This window comes from Rattus rattus, chromosome 2 (genome assembly GCF_011064425.1).
Source record: "Rattus rattus isolate New Zealand chromosome 2, Rrattus_CSIRO_v1, whole genome shotgun sequence".
Lineage (NCBI taxonomy): Eukaryota > Metazoa > Chordata > Mammalia > Rodentia > Muridae > Rattus > Rattus rattus.
The window spans coordinates 15,845,113-15,870,519 of record NC_046155.1 but is presented as its reverse complement, the minus strand read 5'-3'; the positions used below and the strand labels follow the sequence as shown (position 1 = coordinate 15,870,519).

The 25,407-nt window shown below is 46.4% G+C and overlaps 1 protein-coding gene across 1 annotated transcript; it reads left to right on the top strand.

The window, feature by feature from the left end:
- Nucleotides 1–3,295: 3,295 nt before the first annotated feature.
- On the top strand, nucleotides 3,296–24,878 carry Psat1 (phosphoserine aminotransferase 1). The gene is made up of 9 exons (XM_032891680.1): nucleotides 3,296–3,484; nucleotides 7,399–7,459; nucleotides 8,856–8,925; nucleotides 9,810–10,015; nucleotides 10,978–11,150; nucleotides 14,105–14,274; nucleotides 19,138–19,266; nucleotides 22,906–23,043; nucleotides 23,844–24,878. Exons 1-9 carry the CDS (start codon nucleotides 3,425–3,427, stop codon nucleotides 23,947–23,949), a joined length of 1,113 nt encoding a protein of 370 aa, XP_032747571.1. The 5' UTR covers nucleotides 3,296–3,424; the 3' UTR covers nucleotides 23,950–24,878.
- The last annotated feature ends 529 nt before the right edge of the window (nucleotides 24,879–25,407 follow it).

The following is a 25,407-nucleotide window of genomic DNA, read 5'->3' as shown; positions in this document are numbered from 1 at the left end:
GTTGTTGAGATGTCGGGATGAGAACTCACGGACATGTCGTTTTTACACATTTATTTACTTTTTTTTTAAAGGGAGGTGCATATGAGCCATGCATTAGGTCACCTTTACCTGCTGAGCCATCTTGCTGGCCCTACTGACAAGCAAACCGGTGCTAAGAACTGGACGCAGGGCTCCATGAGTGCTAAGCAGGAGCTCTATCCCTGAGCTGTATTTGTAACCCTAGTTGCTTGTTCTTAATGTCCGTATTTGGGAAGTCTTTGTGAAAACACACATCCTCTCTGTTGGTAATTTGTGCTCTGTCATCTGTGATGAATTCTTTTTTTTTACAATTTTTATTATTTTTTATTTTATGCATATGGGAGTTTTTTTTTGCCCTGAGGTCAGAGGTGGGTATCAAGTCTTTTGGGACTGGAATTAAAGGTGGTTCTGAGCTACCATGTGGGTCCTGGGAATTAAATTCAGGTCTTTAGGAAGAGCAGAGAGTTCTCCAGTTCTCTTAACCATTGACTCAGCTCTCCAGCTCTATATTGAGGTTTTTGATCCTCATTCAACAAACTGCAGTGTGGGAAACTTGATTTTTCTTCTGTCCTTCTGTCCTGCCTCACCCCTACACATTCTCTGGAACTGGACTAGGGTTTAGAGCTCAAAGAAGACCGAAGGCAAACACTGTTTTAGTAGACTAACTGTGCACTGGTGTTGTGTGTATGTGTGTGTATGAGTGTGTGTATGTGTGTGCGAGGTGTGTGTGTGTGGTGTGTGTGTGTGTGAGTGTGTATGTGTGTGAGTGTGTGTGCGGTGTGTGTGTGTGTGTGAGGTGTGTGTGTATATATATGTGTGTGTGTGGTGTGTGTGTGCGGTGTGTGTGTGTGTGTGTGATTGTTTAAAATCACTATATTACATACAACAGTGGATATTGTTAAATCTTATTTATCTGGTTTAAGGGCTGAGAATGAAACTGTTCATTTATGCAATTTTCTTTTCCTTTTTTAATCCTTTCTTTTCTTTGTTTTTAAGACCAGGTTGTTGCAGGATATTTGATCACCCTGTGAACCCCAACTGTGTGTTGTTTACTGAAATAACTCATTTCCAGTGTCGTGTGGCTCATCCCCTAGCATGCACTTTTAATCCCAAACAAGGGTGTTAGTAAAACTAAAACTAAAAGTTAGTAAGCCTAATAGTAAAGTAAAACTAAAACTAAAAGCTAGTTTGTAGATGGAAGCAGCCATGTTTGAAAGTGCTATCTAATTGAGTAGCAGACAAAGTGATGAATCAGAGAAAGATTTGACAGAGAAAATGTCCAATTCTCACAAGGAGAGGAAAAGGAAACTACTAAAGAGAGTAGAACAGAGAGGGGGGGGGGGGGGGAGGGGGGGGGGGGGGAGGGGGGGAGGGGGAGGGGGGAGGGGAGGGGGAGAGGGGGAGAGAGGGGAGAGGGAGAGGGAGGCAGTTTTATTGGGAGCATTGTACAGAGACAGGTTAAAGACAGGTAAAGACAGAACAAGCCAGAGAATGAGAAGCCAACAGATTAGAATAGATTGCCAAGCTACTATGAGGCCAGGCAGAGAAATTCAGGAGAGGTTGAGAGAGAAGCCAGATAGAATCAATCAGCTTGGAGAGGAGTTTTCAGCCAGAACAGCCGAGTTGAACCAGCCAACAAGAATACAGAAAGATCTAGAAAGGGTGAGCTTACTGAGCAGTAAACCTCAGAGGCCAAGAATATTCTAGGTCTAGAGTAGTTTATACAGAAGCCAGAAGCTTCCCGAACTAGGCCTAAGTTAGCGGACTGACTGAGACAGTTAGGCTCCAGACAACAATTAAATCAAGCAAATAAAAGTTACATTTTTACCAAGTTTCTCTGTATAGTCCTGGCTGTCCTGGAACTTGCTCTGCAGATCAGGCTGGCCTTGAACTCAAGAAAAGCCTACCTCTACTTCTACCTCCTGAGCGCTGAGATTAAAAGCGCGAGACACCACCCAACTCCAGTTATGCAAGTTTTTAAACTAAGGTGCTGAAGAAGGCTGTGGCCTGGCTTTACTCGCCTTTTCTAGCAATTGTGCTGTACTACTCCCAGACTCAAAGCAGCGTTTGTGTTCTCAGTCGGATTCCTTCTACAGGCTATAGAAACCGAACAAGAGCCCAAATTCGAAAAGGCTGGGTTCAAGCCTGTCACACCGAGACCACAGTTGCTGAGGTCGGCATTAAGGCTCAGTAGGCACTGTGCCTATTTCCTGCCATCCACTGCACAAAAGAACTTGGGAAAATGTTTTCGTAGTAAAGGAATCTGGGTTAAACTGCAAAGTAGGGGGAAAATGCTTTATAAAATGTTCTGGACTTCAAAAGAACTACCCTAGCATAGAAGGGGCCTTCTTGTTCCAGAATCACAAGTGAGCCTCCAGCACAACTCTGTTGAAAAGGGAACTTGTGTGGAAAAGTTTGAACAGATTTGGCCCTGTGCCCAGCTCGGCTCCGAGCCACATTCCTCTGGTCCTGACTACGTTCAGTTTGCTTATTATGCTCCTGTTAATACCTCCTCACAGCTTGAGGAGCTCCTGCACAAGAGCCAAGATTCAGATTCCTGCTCCCCAGTTCATGAAAGAGATAATGAGAGATTGGAGACTCAGCAACTTGCAAGAGGCTGTCCTGGAGGGGGGTGGTGGTGGTGGCTGTAGGCTGGGGCGGGACTGCCCCCAAAGTTCTTAGCCACCTCTGTCCTTTCGTATTGCAGTGAGTTAGAGCCCAAGTGCAAATACAAAGGCTTCTTACATTATTTTTGAGACTAGGTCCCTCTGTGTGGCCCTCGGCTGGCTTTCGAGTAGCTATCCTCCTGCCTCATCCTCCCGAGTGAGTAATGCAATTATCAGGTGCACCGGGTCGCAATCCTCTGACCTCATTCTTTAGCCCTTTCTTCACCCTGCACATCCTTCTTTGGGTGCCTTGTCTCTACATCGGAGTGTCTGTAAGGGTCTTAGGAAAGTGTAGTAAACTAATGGGGACTGGCTCTGGAACAAATGCTGCAGAGTCCTGCCTGGCTAGCTAGGGGTGGGGCAGGAGCAATGGGTTTGCGCGCCACCTCGAAGTTATTCAGAGGCCAGGGAAGGGGACTCTGCGCCCAGAGGTGTGCGAAGGCAGTAGGCACCTCGCCACGCGGGTGGCTGGTGCAATCCCCTGCTCTCTTGCGTTGACTGCTAAGGCGGGTTGAAATTCTAAACTCCAGGAGGAGCAATTGATCACACGCTCCGATAGTGAGCGCGGCCAATGGGGAGGCGAGCTTCTGAGTGAGAACCAATCAGTGCGCGTCCTGAGACAGCGAACTAATGGAGCGCCGACTCTGCAAGCTGAAGCCCGCCCTGCCTTTGCATCCGGAGACGCGGGCTGTTCGCGTGGTCTTTGCTCCTGCCACTTTCCCTTCTGTCGCCTTAGCACCATGGAAGCCACCAAGCAAGTGGTTAACTTTGGGCCCGGGCCTGCCAAGCTGCCATACTCGGTAAGATGGCTGGGGTTCGGTCGGAGTGCTGGCATCGGGATGCGGGGCGTCGGGATGCGGCTGTTGAGATACATCGGTGAGCCGGAATGCCACCATGGGGAGATAGTTGCTAAGGCCGAAGTGCGCTCCTATGCACAGGTGTTTACCTGCAGCTTCAGTCAGGGCCAGCCTCCCGGCGGTGTAGCCTCAGCGGCTCCGGCGTGCACCGGCGTGCACCGGCGAGCGTGGGAGTGTGAATGAATGAGCGGTCGGCTGGCAGGCCAGGGGGCGAGCACGGCTCCTTCCGGGGAGCGCAGTAAACTCTGGGCGCTAGGAACGTAGTCCTCAGAACTCAGAAATCGAAAAACTGCCGGTCTCTCCCTTTTGGCCCCCACCGAACTCACCCAGTCCTCAAACCTTTCTCCTGGAAACCTACTTGTCTCCGCAGACTTTGAAAGGCTTTGGTCTGTTTGGCCAAGGTCCATTCACTTGATCCCGGTGCCATCCCGTCCCGTCCTGCGCGAGTTCCTCCCGCACCCCAGCTGTGTGGAATGAGATGCCTCTCGTGGCCTGCAGCCCATGGACCAGCTGCCCAAGCTGCTATCTGATAACCGGTTGCCACAACGCGCAAGCATGGCCAAGAATTGTACAATTATCTTTTGTTGAACCCTGGCGATCTCCCCGGGACACCACGGTCTCTGTTGGGTAGAAACAGGATCACACAGTGTGAGAGGGAGAAAGTTGCCTTACTTTTGTGGCAACAGCCGCACAATCGCACAATCGCCAGGGTTTATTCTGCACTCACTGTAGTCATCTTCTGTGACGTTCTTTGCTAGAACAGTGGGAACTTCTGGAGGCCTCCCCCAACCCCACTCCTCTGTGTTTTGGAGAGCTGGGTTGTTTTTTTTTTTGTTTTTTTGTTTTTTTTGCCAGGTTGGGTAAGGCAATGTCTCAGTACAGGCTAGCCCAGAATTTACTTTGTACCACAAACTGGTTTTGAACTATTCCTTCCTCCACCTCCCAAGAGAGGGTATCTTAATTAGGGCTACTATTGCTGTGATAAACACTGACCAAAAGCAACTTGTGAAAGAAAGGGTTTATTTCACTCACAGCTTTCTATAACAGTTCATTATCAAAGGCAGTGAGTCCAGGAACCTGGAAGCAGGAGCTGATGCAGAGACCATGGAGGGGTGCTCCTCTGCATGACTTTCTCAGCCTTTATAGGCTTAAGCACTTAGGACCACCAGCCCAGGGGTGGCACTACCCACAATGTCAAGTTGTCACAAAACTAGTCAGTGTGTAGGAATTATGGATGTGCGGCTAACTTTAATGCAGGAGTCTTCTCGATTTAGGTGAATTATAAAGATTTGAGAGACTTTCAAAATTTTTGACTGTCCATAAAGAATAATGAAATTTATGAAATGCTGTGCCTGCAGCTGGAGAGATGGCTCGGGGCTCTAGCATTTGGCTAGAAGTCTTTTTTTTTTTTTTTTAAAGTGGTTTTGGTTGTAAAATAAATTTTTTTATTTTGAAAATCATGTGTATTCATGTGCGGGTGTGGGCACATGAGTTCATGTGCCTGGAAGTGAGTTAGAGGTGGTTGTGAGCTGGCTGATGTGGGTTCTGGGGATCACACTCCAGACTCCTGGAAGAACAGTATGTGCTTGTCCCAGGCTGAGCCTTCTCCTCCATGACTCTTCCTCCCGTGAGTTAAAGGAATGCACTTGGATGGGTGCAGAGCTGGACAGATGGCTTAGCACCAAGAGTGGAGGGCCCAAGCTGGATCCCAGCACCCACTTTGGTTGGTTCACAACCACTTGTAAAACTCAAGCTCCAGGGTACTGGATATCTTCTGGCTTCTGAGGGTATGTGTATAAATAAGTGAATAATAAAGTAAATCTATAAAAAGGAAAGAGAAGACTAACAAGTTCAAAGGTGGTGTCAGGTGGGTGGTGAAGGGATCTGCTAGAGCTCTTGCCATTTGCAAAAGCAGGTCCTGTTTAATCCTGTTTAACACACAAAACACAAGAATCTGTTGCAGGCATTTAAAAACAGGAATGTATTCACTAAAATTTACTCAAATGTTTATTGATAGATACACAGAATTTACATATTGGTATACATGTATATTGCACACACATGTATATGGCCAATGTAGTTTCAACATATAATTTTTTTAAAAAGATTTATTTATTATTATGTGAGTACACTGTTGCTGTCCTCAGACACACCAGAAGAGGGCATTGGATCCCATTACAGATGGTTGTGAGCCACCATGTGGTTGCTGGGATTTGAACTCAGGACCTCTGGAAGAGCAGCTGGTGCTCTTAACCACTGAGCCATCTCTCCAGCCCAATTTTTTTTTTTTTTACACTAGATCGGCAGGATAGGATTCAGACCCTTTGACAAGGGTCTTCCACTACTAGTTAAAGTTACAGAACTTCTGTCTATGCCGGTTCTTAGCTAGTATCTCTTTTTGTTTGAGATAAGGTCTCATTATATAGCCCTGACTGACCTGTTACTAATTATTTAGACCAGGCTGGCTTCAAACTCAGCTATCTGCTTGCTTCTGCTTCCCAAGTGCTGTGATTAAAGGCATGTGCCACCACACTGTCTTGATGCCATCTCCGATTTGGATTCTTTATCACAGGATCTTTTGCAGTTGGTGTTTAATTTTAGAGCATTTATTTATTTATCTGTCGTTTTTTGGAGAAAGGGTCTCTTTACAACGCTCTGGAACTCATGTAGACCAGGCTGGCCTTGAAACTCAACAGAGATCCATCTGCTTCCGTCCTCTGAGTGCTGGGCCTAAAGGCCTGTGCCACCACACCTGGCCTGAGCCTTTCTTATGAATATCTTTTATTTACTTGCCAGGATCCATTTCTTGTCTCAGCCACATTCAACATGGAGACGTTCTTATTTAGCCAAACTGAGCTCTCTGGAGGTTTTAATGCTGTTTTTTTTTGTTTTGTTTGTTTTTCTTGGTTTAGATAAGGAGGATATATCTATCTATCTATCTATCTCCTGTTTTCTATTTATCCCCTCCACCCTTCCTTCTACTTCTGATTCCTTTATTCCTTTCCTTCCTCTCTCCTAATTTCCTTTCTCTTGGTGCTGGGGATTGAACCAAGGGCCCCCAGAGCGCCCAACACATCTTAAACCTCTGAGCTACATCCTTCCCTTCTGTTTTCCATTGCATGATAGGGGAATTGATATTGCTTATTTGATTTAATAGGAGAAATTTATGTGAATGATCGGTTTCCCAGTTAACGTCACATCAATAAATCCTCATGGCCCTTCGAAGGCTGCCTTATCAGAATGGAATAAATGTAGCCCACAACTGAATGAAAATCTTTCAGTGTGGGTTGAATACATGTTCTCTCTCCTCCACCTCCCCCCAGCTTTGCTGCAAGTGAGACCTGGGTTTCCTGTGTGCTAAGCAACTGCTCTATCTCTATATTTATCAATACTTTTGATTCTCATGAGGCCTCAGCTCCTGGAGTTTATCTTAATTCCCAGCAGGTTCTTTCCACTGCCACCCTGTCAGAATCCTTACTGCCCCCCACCCCCAACTGACCTTCCTGTATGATTTGGACATAGTTTTTGTTCCTGTTGGCCTCTGAGCTGAGAACTTTGTATGTTTAATAAGTGAGCCTTTAAGAGAGGGGTGAAAGGGATTTCTAGGGGGCATGTTTTCTAGGAAATCGGTAAATTTTTGTCTTTGCAAAAGCAACTTGACTCAACCGTGTCACCTAACTTCAGGCTCTGCTGGTATAAGTTGTGCCTGTGAGGCTCTGGAGAGGGCAGGGAGGGGCTTGGCTGGGAACAGACGCCTGGCACCTTCCAGGCCTCTGCTTAGCTGTCCCCACCTCCCAGGTGTGAGTGAGAGGGAAAGTTGTGCACAGAATTTTGAAATCTTTCTTTTCTTCTCCCAGGTATTGTTAGAGATACAGAAGCAGCTATTGGACTACAAAGGCCTTGGCATCAGTGTGCTTGGTAAGGTTTACTTTTGGATTCTGTTTTTATCCCCAGTTTAAAAAGGGGCAATCCTTCCAGCCCAAGCTTGGCTCTGTATGGCCTTCCATACAGAGCAATAGGTTATAGCTACAATAGGAGATCCTGTCTTAGAGGGGGGGAAAAAAAGGCGGGCATGATGACACACGCCTTTAATCCCAGTTACAGGTCCGTTTAGCTTTAAAGTCTTGGGTCACAGGTTTGCTGGAATCAAGGCTAACAAAACTTAAGTGTGCTCGAGAACTTTAGGCATAGCTCACTGGGTCGTACTTGGTTTTTACTGAACACAAGATGTGAGATTAGCAGATACTATACCTTTGCATAAGGGGCCACCAAGTATATGTAATATTGCTTCACATTCAGTGTAAAGTTTTTTATTATACTTAAATAAAAAGTTATAAAGCTCACAAGCTTCTAGGAAGATCTTGCTCATTAGTAATTTCTTTATTAAATCTTTATGTTGTTTAGGAAGAGAACCTCCAAACTCTAAAATTTACACATCTATCTATTTTCTTGCAAGTTGTACGGGCTGCACTGTGCGAGGGGACTGTCTTCCTGTGTTAATTTTTGTTCCTCTGTGTTGGGGCTATTCTTTTTTTTTTTTTTTCTTTTCTTTTTTTTCGGAGCTGGGGACTGAACCCAGGGCCTTGCGCTTGCGCGCTCTACCACTGAGCTAAATCCCCAAACCCATGTTGGGCTATTCTTAAGTATCTTTCTTGTTGTTTGTTTGCTCCTGTTTCCTTTTTTTAAATTTTGATACAGGGTCTCTATGTATCTAACTATGTAGAACTGGTTGACCTGGACTGGCAGAGATTCTCCTGTATGTGGCTCCCAAGTGCTGGGACTATAGGCGTTTGCCATCATGTCAGCTTTTTTTTTCCCCCTAAGATAAAATCTCCTAAAGTAGTCTAGACTGGTTTCAGACTCTTGACAGAGGCAATCCTCCTGCCTCAGTCTCTGAACACTAAGGTTATAGGAGGAAGCCACCATGTTTGATCCTTCTTTTTAAAGACAGAATCAGCTACTGGCTCAGGTTGACCTTGAATCTAAGCCCTCAACCTCCTGAATGTGGGATTAGGGAAGGACGTGGGTATGCCATCACTCCTGCTTAGATCTCTGGTAGAGCAGGGTCCGATAAGATCAGTTAATGTGGCACTTGAAAAATCACTGTGCTGTGACCATAGGAATGAAATGTTACCGTTTCAGCATTAGTGTGAGCTCAGGAATTGTCCAGCCAGTGAGTGAGGATGTGCCTACCATCTAACTCAGAGCTTTCCTTAACAGTATTTCTCCATAAATTTTACAACCATTTTTATTTGGTATTAATACTTGAACTCTTTGTTGTTACTCTTTTGTTTTTGTTTCTTTGCTTCCACAGAAATGAGTCACAGGTCACCAGATTTTGCCAAGATTATTAGCAACACAGAGAATCTTGTGAGGGAATTGCTGTAAGTTTTAACAAGTGTGTGTGTGTGTGTGTGTGTGTGTGTGTGTGTGTGGGTGTGTGCGCGCCTGAGTATATGTATGTGCATCACATGGGAGCATGTAGAGGTCAGAGTAAGTGTTAGATCCCCTAGAGCTGGAATTCCAGACCGTTGTGACCGGTGCTGGGAGTTGAAGCTAGGTTCTCTGTGAGAGCAGTAAATGCTCTCGACCAGTGCGATCCAGCTCTCTGGCCCTATATTGTATGGTTTCTTAAAAGACTGACTTGTTAGTTTGTTCTCTGTGCCATAAGCCTGGGTGTCTACTACATTATTCTCTATACTGAGCACTTTGTTTAGAATGTCCGCAGTGGCCAAAATCATCATGATTTCAGCAAAGATCTAGGCCAGCTCTTACTGACCTGCTTTACTCACTGCTCATCCCCATAGTTGGGATTGGCCATAGTTGAATTCTGAGGGTTGCGGGGCAGAAGTGGAATTCCCTAAAGAAAAGCAGGGCATTTGGACCATCGTCAGTGTCAAAGTCATCAGTGTTAAACCTGTAAACAAATGACTACATTGGCTAAGGCAAAGTGGTGGCGAGATTTTACCGTATTTCTTTTTCTTTTAAGGTTTGGATGTGTGTGTTAGTATGTATGTGTGCACTCACAGAGGCCAGAGGAGGACATTGGATACTCTGGAGCTGGAGTTACACATTTGTGAGCTGCCTGAATGTGGGTGCTGGGAACTGAACCTCTGTCGTCTGCAAGAGCAGACTGAGTTCACCCACAGAGCCATCTCCCCAGCCACTGTAGCGTTAGATGGAAAGTGTGCATTTAGTGGAGCAGCCCTCACCCTCCATATATGACGTGTTCGTTTATGTGTTTATGGTCCCGTGTTCTTATGCCCAGAGCTGTTCCCAACAACTACAAGGTGATCTTTGTACAAGGAGGTGGGACTGGCCAGTTCAGTGCCGTCCCCTTAAATCTGATTGGCCTGAAAGCTGGAAGGTGTGCCGACTACGTGGTGACCGGGGCTTGGTCAGCTAAGGCTGCGGAAGAAGCCAAGAAGTTTGGGACTGTGAACATCGTTCATCCTAAACTTGGAAGTTACACAAGTAAGTTCTGGGAACCGAAGCTGCCCGGCGAGATGGTGGCCAGCCATCGTCCTTTCTGTTCTATTGCTACTCTCCTCCTGACAGTGGTGATCTCAGTTAGATTGTGTGGCTATGGCGGTCTCCTGACTCCTCCTTCAGAATGATGAGCGTCTTGCTTACCCGAAAGCCCAGGAACAGCTTGGTGTTTTTATGGGGAGATCAAGGGCCCCAGGGATGCTGCCATGTTTTAGTCGCACCTTATTTCCTCCATGGTAGACTGTAGTCTGGAACTCGGTCCCTTTTCTAGGAAGATGGCTGCAGTTGCTTTTCAGCTTGTAATAGTCTACGTTTCAGTGCCCTTGCTAGAACAACCCAATAATAGTATCATATACCCTGCTACGAAGCACTCACTGATTCTGCCTGAGTCACCTTTTACCCCTACCGGTATACATTTGATTGGCTCTGCTGGAACCACAAGCGCCCAGAATGGGTAAGCACTGGGGTCCTAAGAAGAAGAAGCTAGTAGACACCAGCAGGTATAGGGTAGATAGATGGATACTTGATGACAAGGAAACTTTCAGATGACCGCCATTCCTTTTGTTGGTTTGTTTGGTCTTTTGAGACAGGGTCTTTCTACCTTGTTTGTCCTGGTGGTTTTGATATAGCACAGGCTGACCTTGAACTCAGAGCAGTGTTTTTTGCCTTAACCGTTCAAGGGTTGGATTAAGTGTGCGCACCAGTACACTTGGCCCCTCTGTGCTTCATTGGAATGCTGTGTGTGCCCAGTAAATGCTAAGAGGGTGATGGGTTTTCCCCAGCTTCGAGCAGTGATGGCAGGAATGAGTGGATAAGTCCTTGTTCTCGTCTGGTGCTTTGGAGTTAGTCTTCCCCTCAGGAAGCTAACCAGTCTCCTGGGTGACATCTGTCTGCATGCAAAAAAAGGAAAGAAGTATGCGGAATCTCAAATTTGCCCTCTGTGACAGAAATTCCAGACCCAAGCACCTGGAACCTCAACCCAGACGCCTCCTATGTGTACTTCTGTGCAAACGAGACTGTGCATGGCGTGGAGTTTGACTTCATCCCTGACGTCAAGGGAGCAGTGCTGGTCTGTGACATGTCCTCAAACTTCTTATCCAGGCCAGTGGATGTATCCAAGGTAGAGTATGAAAGGTTGGTTTAGGGAACCAGTGAATGTTTCTTTGAGCTCTTTTGGTAAATGAGCACACAGGAAAGACTTTGGGGAGTCTGGAGCCAGGATAGATGTCAGTAAATAGCTGACAGCTGCTTCTTTTATTATTACCTCTCTGAATAGGTATCTGTGCTTGGGGCCTACGTCAGGCCTCGGGAACTTGCCCACCTTTGACAGTGGCTCTTGAAAACTTGTTGGGCAAAACAGTGGGAGTGGCACGCACACTCCAAAGTCAGGTTACCAAACCCTGGTGTTTGTTCCTGTGTGAGCTTGAATGAGAGAGGTGCATGTATAGAGTCAGAGGGCAGCTTTATGGAGTTGGTTCTCTTTGTCCACCTTCATGTGGCTCCTGTGGTTCCTGAGATTCCTGGTGTGGCACTCAGGTTACCAGCTGAGCCATCTCCATTCTCTGCCTTCTTTTGTGGTGGTGGTGGTGGTGGTGGTGGTGGTGGTTCTGAGGAAGGTCAGAAATCCTGCTAGACAATTCTAAAAAGAGTTGTAACAGTTGTGCCACTCTCCCTCACCCTAATTTGGTAGTTTTGAGCCAAGGTCTTTACATGATCTTATCCTTCACTGTCCTAGAACTCACTGTGTAGACCATGCTGGCTTTGAACTCACAAGAGATCCTCTGCCTATGGTGCTCCCCTTTTTAATGTGGTAAAATATGTTTAAAACAGAATGTATTATTATACTCATAGTTTAAAAATTTTTTTAAGTCAACCAGGTATAGTGGAGTGCACCCCCTTAATTCCAGAGCTTGGGAGGCTGAGGTAGGCAGATGTCTGAGTTCAAGGCCAACCTGGTCCACACAGTGAGTTCAGGACAGCCAGGACCACACAGAGAAAATCTATTTCAAAACAACAAAAATTAAGTCTAAGTACAGTGGCACCAACCTTTAATCACAGCATTCAAGAAGCAGAGGCAGGGGGATCTCTTTAAGTTTACTGGTAGCCGGGTTTATAATTTGAGTTCCAGGCTAGCCAAAGGTATGCAGTGAGACTCTTTAATGTGTGTGTGCTATACATATATACATACATACATACATACATGCACGCACGCATGCACGCACGCACGCACGCACACACACACACACACACAATTATTTACCTACTGTTACTATGTCTGTGTGCAGGATGCACACTTGCCGTGGCATGCATGTGGTCGGTGGGCTCTTTACCGTCTGGACTACCTCACCGGCCCCATTTTGTCTGCTTGTAGGCGTGCAGCTCAGGGGTGTTAAGCACATTCACATTGCTCCGCAGCCTTCACCTCTGTCCAACTCCAAGAACTTTCAGATTTTGTACTGAAACTTTGTCCCATTAAAATTTCACACCCCAACCTTTGCCAACCACTATCGAGCTTTGTGAATTTGTACTCAAGGGACCTCCAATAAATGGGATCATATTTGTCCTTCAGGGCTTCGCTTAATTCACTGGTGTCTTCATGGCTTTATGTTGTGGCCAATATCTGAACTTTAGTTTTAGACTAATGTTCCATTATTTATGTTTATAACATTTGGTTTATAGCCATATTCTATGTCTTTAAAGAAGGGTCTTACTACATGGCTCAGTCCAGGCTACTGTCACCTTTTGTGCTGGGACTGCACATGTTTGGCTGCCCCAAACCATGTCACTTGTAAACCATACACCCTAAACCTACTTGGTTTCCCAAGGATTTCATGGGGGATAAAGAGGCAGGTCGTATCTCGCATAACAAAATGTCAGACATTGGTATATTTGAAAATCCCCCTGCAGTGAGTGTCTTACCCCTGTTGTTTGCAGTGCCCCCTTCAGATCAACTCCTGAGTCTCTCTACGTGGAAGTTCATATTGATTAATTTTGACCTAAATGTCTTTTAGATTGATTAATTTTATTTTGCTGAGCGGATGCTTGGCCTGCCTGTATGCGTGTGTACAGAAGAGGAGGACACTATGTGAGTCCTGGGAACTGAACCCAGGTCCTCTGAGAAGCAATAAGTCCTCTCAACCACTGACCCATTCTGCAGCCCATTGATTTACATTTGTAAAAATTTATATTTTAACCATTTCAATATTTAATGGAAATATGTAACTGAAATATTTGTCATTTCAAATTATGAAAACATTAGTAGTTGTGCAAAATAATTTTTTAGATTAAAAGATAGTATTTCATTTCGGTTACCAAAGATTGGAGGCCCCATTTTATTTTATTTTTCAATGTTGTGTGTGAAGCCCAGGCTTTATGCATGATAAGCCTGTTTTATTACTGAATTATACCTTAGTCCAGAGGGTCTTATATACCAGATTAGCTTTGAACTCACTATGAAGCCAAGGGTGACTTTGAACTCCAGATCCTTCTGCTTGCATTTCCCAAGAACTGGGATTAACAATTGTGTACCACCAAGCCTGAACCAGAAGGCCTATATTATTTAGTTAAAATAATTTCTTGTTATATGTATATTAGTGTATGTATATACAGGGGCCATGTGTGCTCTTTGAGTCCTCAGAGGTCAGAAGAGGGTGTTAGAACCCCTGGAACTAAAGTTAGAGATGTTTGAGTAACGCGTGTGGGTGCTGCGAAACAAACCAGGATCCTCTGTAAGGGCAACAAGTGCTCTTAACTACTGAGCCATCTCTCCAGCTCTGAGAGGGCCTGCTCTAAAGCCTGGTTTGGAAGCAGGACAAGGATTGCGAGAGCACGAGTATGTCGCAGGGCTTCACAGTCCTGGGTGTGGGAGACTTCTTCTGGGCAAAGGCCAGGCCTCAGGTCTCAGAAGTGCTGGCTTGCTTTTTGGGTAGAGATTTCTGTAGTATGACATGCTCCTAGGCAGAAATGGGTCGCTTCATTGAAAGCTGTTAGGGGAAAGCTAGATCCGTGCGTGGCTTAGGGTTGACTGACTACAGATGCTTCTAAAATAGCCAATGTTTCTTTCTCTTTTTAAAGTTTGGTGTGATTTTCGCTGGTGCTCAGAAGAATGTTGGCTCTGCTGGGGTGACGGTGGTGATTGTCCGTGATGACCTGCTGGGGTTCGCCCTCAGAGAGTGCCCATCAGTCCTTGACTACAAAGTGCAGGCTGGGAACAACTCTTTGTATAACACACCTCCGTGCTTCAGGTAACTCTGGGACTCTGGAGTCTTCCGTTCAAGCAGAGGCAAAGTGGAGTGTACCTCATTAGCCAGTGACCCAGGAGCCCCAGACACACTTTAGCAACCTTTGTCCAGCTCGCCTCTAGGCACTGTTTGGTCAGTTTTTCTTGCTACCAAGATGACAGTCTTGGTTTTTGCTTGCTCTCGATAATCTAGGCACCGACCGTTGACCATTAACCCACAAGGTCTCTACAGATAAAACACCATGGCCCATGTCTCAAACACGGTGACTTTCCAGGAGGAACAGGGTCAGGCTAGGGCAGGTGTGCTGGAATTCTCTCCTTCTGCTGGAGAAAATGCCTCTCACACACACCAGAAAGGGAAGAGTTTGCTGTTAAAATCCAAGTGGACATTTCCCTTGTGTTTCTGTGTCACCCACCTGATACAGAACAGTCTCCTGTCTCCACCCCCACCCCCAGTGTTCTGGGATTAACTCTCCTGATCATTCCTTACTCTTGGACCTTGGACTGAACATGTTTGTACGATGAATGTTGTCCAAGGGGTGGGGTGGGGTTCACTTCTATTTCGCATTACCCTGCTTATTTTTGGGGTTCTAGGCAGTGGAAAACTGAAGCCACGGGTACCAATGGGGACCCAACAGTTGGATTCCTAGAAGAGCAGTTGAGGTACCAGGCTGTGTGGGCAGGAGGTTAGAAGGTAGACCTACATCCCTGCCTTATGGTCCTCCAGGGGGAAGCATTAGAAGACCGAGTTTAAAGAGAGGCGATGGGCATGTTTACATGTGGTTTGTTAAGTTACACTGAACACTTCCTGTGAACAGTGAGAGAACAGGCCAGCTGTCTGGTGGGAAGTGGAAAAGGCTGGAGACCTAGAAAGTCCACATGCCAGCCCCTGGGCTAAGCCTCTGAAGGCCTTGGCCTCCTTTCTCAGATTGTAGTGGTGTCTCCAAGCACCAAGGTTGGTGAATATGTAGATTGAAAGTGAGCAGATGCAGAACAGGTGAAAGGTAGGGCTTGGAGGTTATCCCAGTACCCCCTGCTCATTCTTACCTTTGTTGATTAGACAACGTGACTTAAGTACTCAAAGTTCCCTATAGTGCTTTGTCATTCATGGATAGAAAATGGCTCACCAAGACCCACCTTCCCGTGGAGATGAATGGGTGTTCAGGGCAGGGGAGGTACCCTCAACCCTCTCCACTCCACACGTAGGCAGGTAAGGATGGAGACTTGTCCAAGTGATGTTCTTTGTTTTCTTTGTTTGGTCAGAGCCCTGAGACTGTGGGCCCTGGGAACTGTTTGACTCTTCTGGATACACTGGGCCATGAATTGTTATCGATAGCTTTATGCAGGAACTGGGCTGGAATGCAGGAGTGGGATGACATCCTTTTTAACACACTGGTAGAACATTCTCAGTCCTTTTAGAGAAGATATTAAACAGCCCTTTGAATTTCATAAAACACTTCTTATGCATATCGAGATGTTAAGCATTGTTTTTATCTCCAATGTGAGGGAAAAATGTCTTTTATCCAATTATCTTATTTCAGTTGGTGACAATATAGACATGGCGACATGCGTGTATCCCCTGGCTTAGGAGACAGAAGAATCGGGAGTTCAAGGTCATTTGCCAAAGGTTTAGCTAATGCAGGGGTGACAGATAGCCTGTGCAGAGGCTCTTTGGGGAGGGGCGCAGCTGGAACCCTCAGGTGATGGGAGCTGACCTTAGGGCCAGCTGTGTGAAGGCGTTCACAGGCTTCTAACAGAGGTATGAGACCCAGATCCCATCTGGAGCTCATCTGCAGCCTGGAGACTTCTGGTGACCTTTCCTAAACTCTGACACTAACACGCAGGGTATAATTTATATTGTTTTAATATATTATATATATAAATAGCACCCACTCTTAGCAAAAGTTTCCAAGTTACTAGGGAAACACTGCCTGCCTATCCAGTCACTCCTCATTAACCATCAAAGACTCTTCAGGACCCCCCCCCACCCCCCAAGGAGTCCAAAGTTCTTAGGTGGTCAAATCTCTTTTTTAAAAAATGGCCTTGCATAGCTGTGCACACCCTCCTTCATGCTTTAAGCCCTCTTTAGGTTATTTATGATACCTAATGTAAGTGCTCTAAGTAACTTATATACTGTATTGGGAAAGTAGTAATGACAAGGAAAGGATTTGTTTGCATTCATTCTAGACTCTGATTTTGAAATCTTTTTCTGTACAAGGTTGGCTGAACCCATGGTTGCCAAATTCAGGAGTTTGAAGAGGTCACATGTATGCCATCATGTGTTAATTGTGTCAGTGAACTGTGACCCACGCTCTTTAGACTTGTGTGGTTCCCTTTTCAACCCAACAGTGCACTGTGGGCATTCTGCTGTGAGGTTAAATGCAGGTTAGATGCTGCCCCTTTCCACCGACCTTTTCATGGCTGGATGCAGAGGACATTTCAGCTAGGCTAGGTGGTAAGCTATTCAGTGTGTTTGTAGGTAGCCAGCTTAGAAGTAGAGGCATCAGTCAGTTAAAAGTGTTCACCCATGGTGGAAAGAATTGGACCCAAGCTGTGGATCCACCTAGCATTGTAAGGCTTCGGTGGTTTCAAGAGCTTTGGCTTTAGAGGATAGAGGTTTGAGCTAGTAAGGTAGAAGCCCAAAAGACCGGTGATAAGCATTCACCCGGGCCCTAGCAGTGCTTAGCCAGGAGCGGGGTGAGAAAGCAGGCAGCAGCTTTCTCCCCAGGCTGGCTTTATTTTCCGAGCAGCCTGCTTCCTTCAGATCCAGCTGCTGCTCGCTGAGGCCTTGGAGACCCAGGCTAAGGGGCCTGGCTGCAGGCAGTCTGTAGAAGTGTGTTGGCTTTCTGCTGCTTTGGCCTGCTCAGGTCCTAAGAAATGTATGGGCAGCAAGCCTGAATACAGGCTCACGTGTTGACCCTGAGGTCTGCCTGAGACAGGCCCTATCTGGTTTGGATTTTCTTAGAGGATCTACAGTTTTGAAACAGGAATAACAAAGCATCAGGTAAAAAGTGACCATGGTTTCCTAAAAGTGTTAGTCAGGATTCTACTTGGCTCTGGTAGCCTGGGAGGTTCTGTGGTTCATAGGTGAGTGGGCTGTAGACGCAAGTAGGAGCAGTTTGCGGTTATGTACTTCTTGTAATGTCCCTGTGTGTCTGGTGTTGCTTTCTGTTGCCTTCTGGGAAGAAACTCCTGGATTCTTGGCCCACCTGGTTGAGACAGCGAATGACCAATCAGTCCACGTCAGAGGTTTCTGAGGGCAGCCCTTGGGCTGTCAGAGCTCTGCAGAGCTTTGGCTGCTGGCCCCAGGCCCTGTGTAGAGCACGGGGTTTGTGGGAGATAAGAGATTTTACACTTGGCTCAGAAAGGGATAGTCCTTGTTAAGGCTGGGCCTCTTAGAACCAGGAACACAAATCTGCCATGGCTACTGCAACATGTTAGTCAACAGGGGCATCCCTGTCACCATTTTTGCTCAGCCTTCCTTCCCATCAGACTTTACAGCTCCCATAGATCACTTTTATTCTACACCTGGACACAGCTACACTATAGAGGGAATGGAGCTGGGAGCTGACATCTGCAGAGTCCAAGCTCAAGGAGGACAGGAGACCTGCTCCTGCTCTCTGGGCTTTCAGTGAGGGGTATGTGGGATCTTTTTAAAGGGAATCAGAAGATCATTGGCAAACACCTGCCATTCTCAAATTCCATTTAATTCCAGCCTAGTGTGGGTACCTAACGGCTACCATTTGTGTCGGCTGCTCTTGCCGGATTCTGTGCCAAGCATGGGTTTGTGGGAGATAAGAAGTCTGAACACTTGGCTCAGAAAGGGATAGGCCGGTGTTTTGTGGCTGGGCCTCAGAACCAGGGACACAAAGCTTACACCATCTAATCTCCAGTTCTTTTCCTTTTTCTGCTTCATTTTGTGAACAGTCTTGATCTGTAGTTCAGGTTGGCCTTGAGCTCTCTATGTAGTCCAGGCTGAACATCCTTCCGCCTGCCTCAGGGGCAGAACATATGGGGTAACAAGATAGACTAGGCCACTACCAGGTGTCCACCACAGGTAGTGATGACACCGTGTCCTCAAAGGTAAAGGCAAGGCTTACATTTTTATGGTGACTAGTCCTGTGTGGTGCGTCTGGATGGTGATGGAATCTGTGGTGTCCATCACTGCCCACCTCTGCCAGGTGAGGCACTGACCTGGGACTCTGGGATAGAAAAGAACAGTGTGTGCTTCCAGCCCTCCAGCATTAGAGTCTGAGACATAGACACGGTCACAGAAGTTTAGAATAAATAAGTGGAGTGGTCAAGCAAAAGCAAGGCAGACCCCACAACCCTGTGTGGATCACACATAGGACCAAGGGACTCGGGGGATTCAGGAGGTGTGGAGAGCTGGCTTAGGGTGGGGTTGGGAAGACAGTCCAGAGCAGGGGTTCTCAACCTTCCTAACCATGCCACCCTTTAATCCAGTTCCTCGTGTTGTGCCGACTCCCAGCCATAAAGTTATTTTCATTGCTACTTCATAACTGTAATTTTGCTATTGTTATGAATTGTAATGTAAATATATGCGTTTTCTGATGGTCTTAGGCAACCCCCGTGTAGGAGTTCTTCAGTCAGGGTTGTTACCTGCTGGTCTAAAGAGATGGGGATGTGTGGTCCCCATTTGCAGGGGGCCTAGAGGGGCCTCTTTAGAGTATCACATGAGCTATGGCCGCATTGTCCTAGTCTGTGGCACGCTCTTCAGTGGTCTGCTTTTATCCATTTGTAACGATGCTAACAGTGTCAGTGTGACTCCCAATACCGGTTTGCTTACATGTCCTTTTGGCTTTCGCAGAGGTGAGCTTAATGGTGTTATGTTTTACCCCTGCTTTAGCATCTACGTCATGGGCATGGTCCTGGAATGGATCAAGAACAATGGTGGGGCCGCAGCCATGGAGAAGCTCAGCTCCGTCAAATCCCAAATGATTTATGAGATTATTGATAATTCTCAAGGATTTTATGTGTAAGTCAATGCGTTGTATCTCTTATGAATTGAAAACTTTTCCTTGAAACTTACCTGGTGTGCTGGTGATGATGGTCCCATGCCTCATGGGCAGAGGTGGGGAAGTTCTTTGCTCTTACACCCCATGCTGGAAAATGCAGCAAATGCAGGTCATGTTCCCAAATACTCTGACCTGGGGAAGTGCGCATTGCTGTCCGAGATAGGACCCCTCTCTACTCCTTCCTCCCTTGTGACACTGGAAAGCTGTTGCAGGAAGCTATCAGCTTTGCCTAAGGTTTCCTATTGGTCCCTCATGTTGTAAATCCCTGCTTCTGATAGCCATCTCCCTGTGTGGGCTTATGTTCGTGCACACACAGACACTTTGCTTTTAGAGGTCAGAGAACAACCTCCTTGTCAGCCCTCCCTTTCCATTTTGTTTGAAACACGGTCTCTTTGTTCTTCATGGTAACATTTACCAGGTTAACAATCCCATGAGCTTCCAGTGATTTTTCTCTCTCTTCTTAGAAGTGGTGGGATTACAGATGCGTTCTGCCCCATCAGACATTATGTGGGCTCTGGGAATTTGAACTCAGGTTCTCACACAGTATAAACCATCTGCCCACTGAACCCCCTTCTATCAAAGTTCACTGCCTCCTTTCTTGTAGGACAGGTGTCTCCATCGCTCACCTGCAGTCTGAGTGAGATGGGCTATGGCGGTATTTATCTAGTTAAATATTTTCATGCCGGGGATGGGCGATCATGTGTTGCTCACTGGCTGCATCTGTGAGGTCTACACCATACATAGATCTTGTAGGCGCTGCCTAGGGCTGCTGTAAGAAAACATCCATGAACTTAGCAGCTTTTAACAACAGAATTTCTTAGTTTTAGAAGCCCAGAGTTTAAGATCACGATGTCTTGGGTTTGGTTCCCTCCAGAAACTCTTGGAAGAATCTCTTTTCTCTTCTAGCTTGTTCTTGGCTTAAGCTGCATTATCTTGGTCTTGGTCTCTAGGGCCTTTTCCTTTTTTGTTTTTTGTTTTTTTTTTTTTGTTGTTGTTATTGTTTTTTACAAAAGTAAACCATATGAATTATGTGTCCCCAATACGTCAGGTTTTTCATGTTTTCACTATGTATCCCAAGCTGGCCTTGAACTTTCTATGTCCCTCAGACTGGCCTTGGATCTGGGATTATAGGCACGGGCTGACACTCCAACCTTTCATGACAGCTTCCTGAAGATCATTGTCATCATTTTGTCTACAAAAGACAAGTGTTCCAAAAAGATCAGATTCATGAATTCTAGATGACGAGAGATGGACATGTGTCCACTATCCAACATGGCACACCAAGCTTTTCGCTATAATGGCAGACGGGATGCACCTAGACTTGTACCTCGGATTTAGAAGCATCATGGATAGAAAGGCATTTGATCTTCCTTAACCCTCAGATGGGCACAGATGTTCGTTGGCCATATATCATGTGATCTGTTGTGAATGTGTTATATTGATATATCCAGTTCCATGTATATGCATAAACATTTATACTCAGTGAGCAAACCAGAACCTCCATTTTTAATGGTCATGATTTTTTTTTTAAGATATATTTCCTCAGACACACCAGAGGAAGGCATCAGATCTCATTACAGAGGGTTGTGAGCCACCATGTGGTTGCTGGGATTGGAACTCAGGACCTCTGGAAGAGCAGTCAGTGCTCTTAACCACTGAGCCATTTCTCCAGCCCTGTCACGATTCTTTGAGGTTTAGTCTGTTGTAATAGATGTATCTGCTGGACAGTAACTTGCACTTGCTTGAGTATCTCATGGGCCACATGGAATAGAAAAGACTGATTGATGCTGCAGTTTGTAAGGGTGAAGGGTACATGGCATTCTTGGATAACTAGACCAATAAAACATGGGCCCATCACTTTTCTCTTAACATGCCCCAACGTGGGGCACCATCAGTTGTTGTAAAATTATTAAGAAAAAAAAAAAAAAGCTGTCTTTCATCGCCTACTAGGTCCGGCACCGCAGTGCACCAAGATATCTGGTAGATCTCTTGCCAGAAACACACATGCCAATTCCATGGCGGCTAGTGTCTCTAGCCACCACACACTCTCTTAAACTTAAATCGCTACATGAAAGAACACACAGCACAATAACCTCTGATCCAGTTGATAAGATACAATTGCCCACCTTACAAAGCCCTGTACACATCCACCCCTTAAGAATATTCACAACAACCTATAAATACACAGAGTGGAATCTTAAAGTCAGCCTCCATGTTCTCTCTGCGGCTTCCTCTGTTGTCTGTTCCGTTCCAGTCTCCTCCTCTTCCCTCAGACTTTTCTCCCGCCCATCCTTCCTTCTCCTCCAATGACAGGCCTCGTTCTATCTTGTACCTTTACCTCCGTAATGAAATCATCCCACACATGTCAGTGGGAACTCTTGGCTTACAGTGGCTCTCCAGCCACTAGCTGGGATTACAGAGGTGTACCACCATGTTGGTTTTCCATGAGTGCCTGGTTTCTGAATTCAAGTCTTCATGCTTGCACAGCAAGCAGTTGGCTGACTGAGCCGTCTCCCCAGCCATTCTATTTTTCTAAACCAGAGATCTACTACTGTGCAAACTCACTAGCCCTCATCCTCATTGGATGTAGTCAAATGCCAGAAGAGTGTCTGCAGGCTCTCCATGGACAGGGCCATGTGCCTCCAGACATCCTTCCCAGGAGCCCAGCATGCTCACTGAGCCAGAGCTTGGCAGGCTCCTCCTCCACACAGTCCTCCCATTCTTCTTCCTCCTCTGCAATCAATTCCCTATTTCTGCGTGGTCCACTCTTCAACACTGCTCCACAAGGCTGCCATTTTGGAACTTCGTCATCCTCTCCAGCTAACCCCTCTTCCTCACCTGGAAGTCCGATCCCCTCTGCCATCTTTCCCTCGGAGGAGAACGACCGAGTCCCTTCTTGTAGGAGGGACATGAGGCTGTGCGTGACGTGTCTGTGATGTGATTGTTTCCTGTCATTTCCTCCTTTCATGGCAGGGTGGGTGATTAGCAGGCATGAGCTACAAGTCCAGATCTTTGGTCTTCAGACACGTGAAGGCCCAGCTTGTCTGCAGCCCTGAGAAGGGGCTATTTACTCGTGCTGTGTGGCTGACATGTGCTCGTAGCTCTGCAAATGACCCACTCAGTTGTCACAGGTAGTGTGAAACAGAGACAGTGCTGCCTCTAATGTTCAAGTGAAGGGACCGAGTCTGACAGAGATTAGATACAATTATACAAGTGAATGCTAGCCTACTGCTGTGTGAATGAGGCTTTCCCCCACCGGTAAATTATAACATCTGGGAAAGAGTTTGTTTGCTTTCATTTCCTTCTTTTTATTCATCTGTTTAGTTCTGAGACAGGATCTTATTTAGCCCCACTGGCCTTGAAATCACCGTGTGGTATAGATGACCCTGAACACTGATCCTCGTGGTTCTTCCTGAAACTTCCTGGGACTTCCTAGTTCCTGGGTTTACCGGCTTGTACCACCAGAATCTCGTACATGTTAAGCACTCTGTCAGCGGAATGCCAGCCCCAGCCCTCCATACTGTTTAATAAGCCTGTACATTTGTCGATGACATTTCAGCTCTTAGAAACATCGTTGGGATGATAAACGTGCTTTTCAGGTGTCCGGTGGAGCGCCAGAATAGAAGCAGGATGAACATTCCGTTTCGCATTGGCAACAGCAAAGGGGATGAAGCTCTGGAGAAGCGATTTCTTGACAAGGCCGTAGAACTCAACATGATCTCCTTGAAGGGGCACAGGTAAGTGCGCCTTGTCCCCAGGCCTGTCAGAGGCAGAAAGCAGCAAACGCAGGACTTACATAGACGAGGGTAGCGATTACTGACTTGCTGGGGAATAAGCCCACTTCTGGCTGGGTTGCAGTGCGTCTTGCATGGGGTTTCATCAGCACCGAAGGTACCTCTGGTTGGGCCGCCTGCTCCACTCTGGTGTTAACGGACGTCACTGGGCTCAGTTGAACATCAGGTTCTCTGAACAGGAGACAGGCAGCAGCAGAGTGCTCTGTCTGTGTTTAGAACTGCTGCATAGCGTAGCAAGTGGCATGGTCCCCAAACCCAGTCACCTTCTTCATCTGGATTTTTCCCCATCCCCTCATTTAGTTCCTTCTTTATCGAAGGTGTGATCAAAGACCTGTGTATGCATGCATCTCTGGAAATGCCCAGGGAAACCCATTCATTCGTACCAATAACACGCCAACAGCTACATTCAAACCGTAGCTCGTTTGAGGTCATTCAGTGGGAGTGTGGTGGATGATCTTCACCACACAAGGGATTTCCTCATGACTGGGAAGCTTCATGCTCCCTGCAGGAATGGTTTCAGGTGGGAGCCTGAGCTCTGGGCTCAGAGCCGCAACTCTCAGGAGGGGTTAGCGAAGGCTGTGCCGTGCCAAAGCTGAGATAGATGCCTTTTACGTGTCCTGTTCTTCTGTGATGTTGAGGTTCAAACCTGCGGCCTTCCTTCTAGACGGTAGGCGAGGGCTTTAGCACTGATTAGCCTTCTCCCGATTTTCTTGGTCTTACTGGTCTGGTCTCTGTTGTTCTAGGTCGGTGGGCGGCATCCGCGCCTCTCTGTATAATGCTGTCACCACCAAAGATGTGGAGAAGTTGGCTGCCTTCATGAAGAACTTTCTGGAGATGCATCAGCTGTGAGCGTGACCAGCCTCGCCCCGTGAGCAGCGTTCAGAATAACTTGGGGTTTTCTACAGAAACCTAACAGACGTGGACTCTTTCACATACGTGCTTTTTACAGATTTCCTTTTTCAAAGAATAACCACTAAGCCACGGGGCTCTGCAGAGCCGAGGAAACTCCCAGCTAACGGCCACCTTCACTCCTACTCGGCCTGGAAGCATTTTGAAAGCTTTCCTGTTGCTTTTCTAATGAATTCAGCCTGTCTGTCATCTTTGCTCCTTTCTCTAGGTGGATTGAAGGACTTGCCTTGGACTTTTCCCTGCTGGTTCCAACTGGTTCTTTATCATTATCGTATCCCAAGGAGGTTGAGAGGTCCTATGTACTGGACGGACAGCTGTGAGTCGGTCGGGTTCTGCAGCTGTTGGTTAAAGTCATCAGCGACTGATGAGCATTTTGGATCTGTGTACTACAATTCCCATAAAAAGACAGGCATGACAGGCCGTGTTTATGGAGTGGGAACTTTTTTAAACACCATACGGTTTATATCTATGCTTTTGAATTTCTAATGAAACAGTTCTGTAGAGGCTTTTCAGAGTTCGTTCAGCCAGTGACTTTGTGCATGACCGTCGTGTTGTGGACACTGGCACCCTCCACCCACTGCCTTTTAAAGCTGCTTCATGAGAAGGATCTAGGAGTTCCATGATTTACTTTTCTTGCCACAAGTAGAAGAAATGGTTGTTTCTTTGCTTTTCGGTTAGGCCGTTAAACAAAACTCAGTTACGCCCCCCACCCCCAAACTATGATCGCGTGGCTGTTTTTGTAGTTTAACCAGGGCAACACTGTACATTCCAGATCTTTGCTGAGGTCTTTTCTGTGTTAGTGTTAGTGTTCATGTGTTAGTGTTTTCGATTGACGATATGAAGAACATTAAAGTCCTGAGTCATCTAAACGGTTGCCTGCGAATGATTCTGCTCGCTTTTTCAGTCATGTTGCCTTTAACATTCCGACGGGAAGCCCAGGGTTTAAAATTAGCCTGTGATAGGGTGATGCAGCCCAGACAAAGGTGTCAGGCTTAGTTCTCGTGCAACTCAGTGCGGTTGCTTGCCTGTTACTTTGGAACACACACAGTCAGCAGTCCCTTCCAGTACAGCTCCCAGGGGACGGTTCTGTGAACTCTGTCCCTGTTAGCCTAGAAAAAAGCAGCAGCTCAGTTTTGAGCTCATCCTTTTCATTTGATTGCACAAGGAGAGAGAAGACACTGATTACCTAGTTCCCCTGGTCAGCTCATTTGTGAAAAATTGAAATAACACCCAGCATGGCAGGATGTGTGTATTTAAAACCAGCTCTCTTCTCGTCTGAAGAATGCCAAGAGCCAGTTTGATCATTCAGGGTCACAAACAGCACTGGTGCTCAGTTAAACCCCCTTCCCATGTGCTTGTGAACACCCATTTTCTCCATCCACTTCAACCCTTCATGTT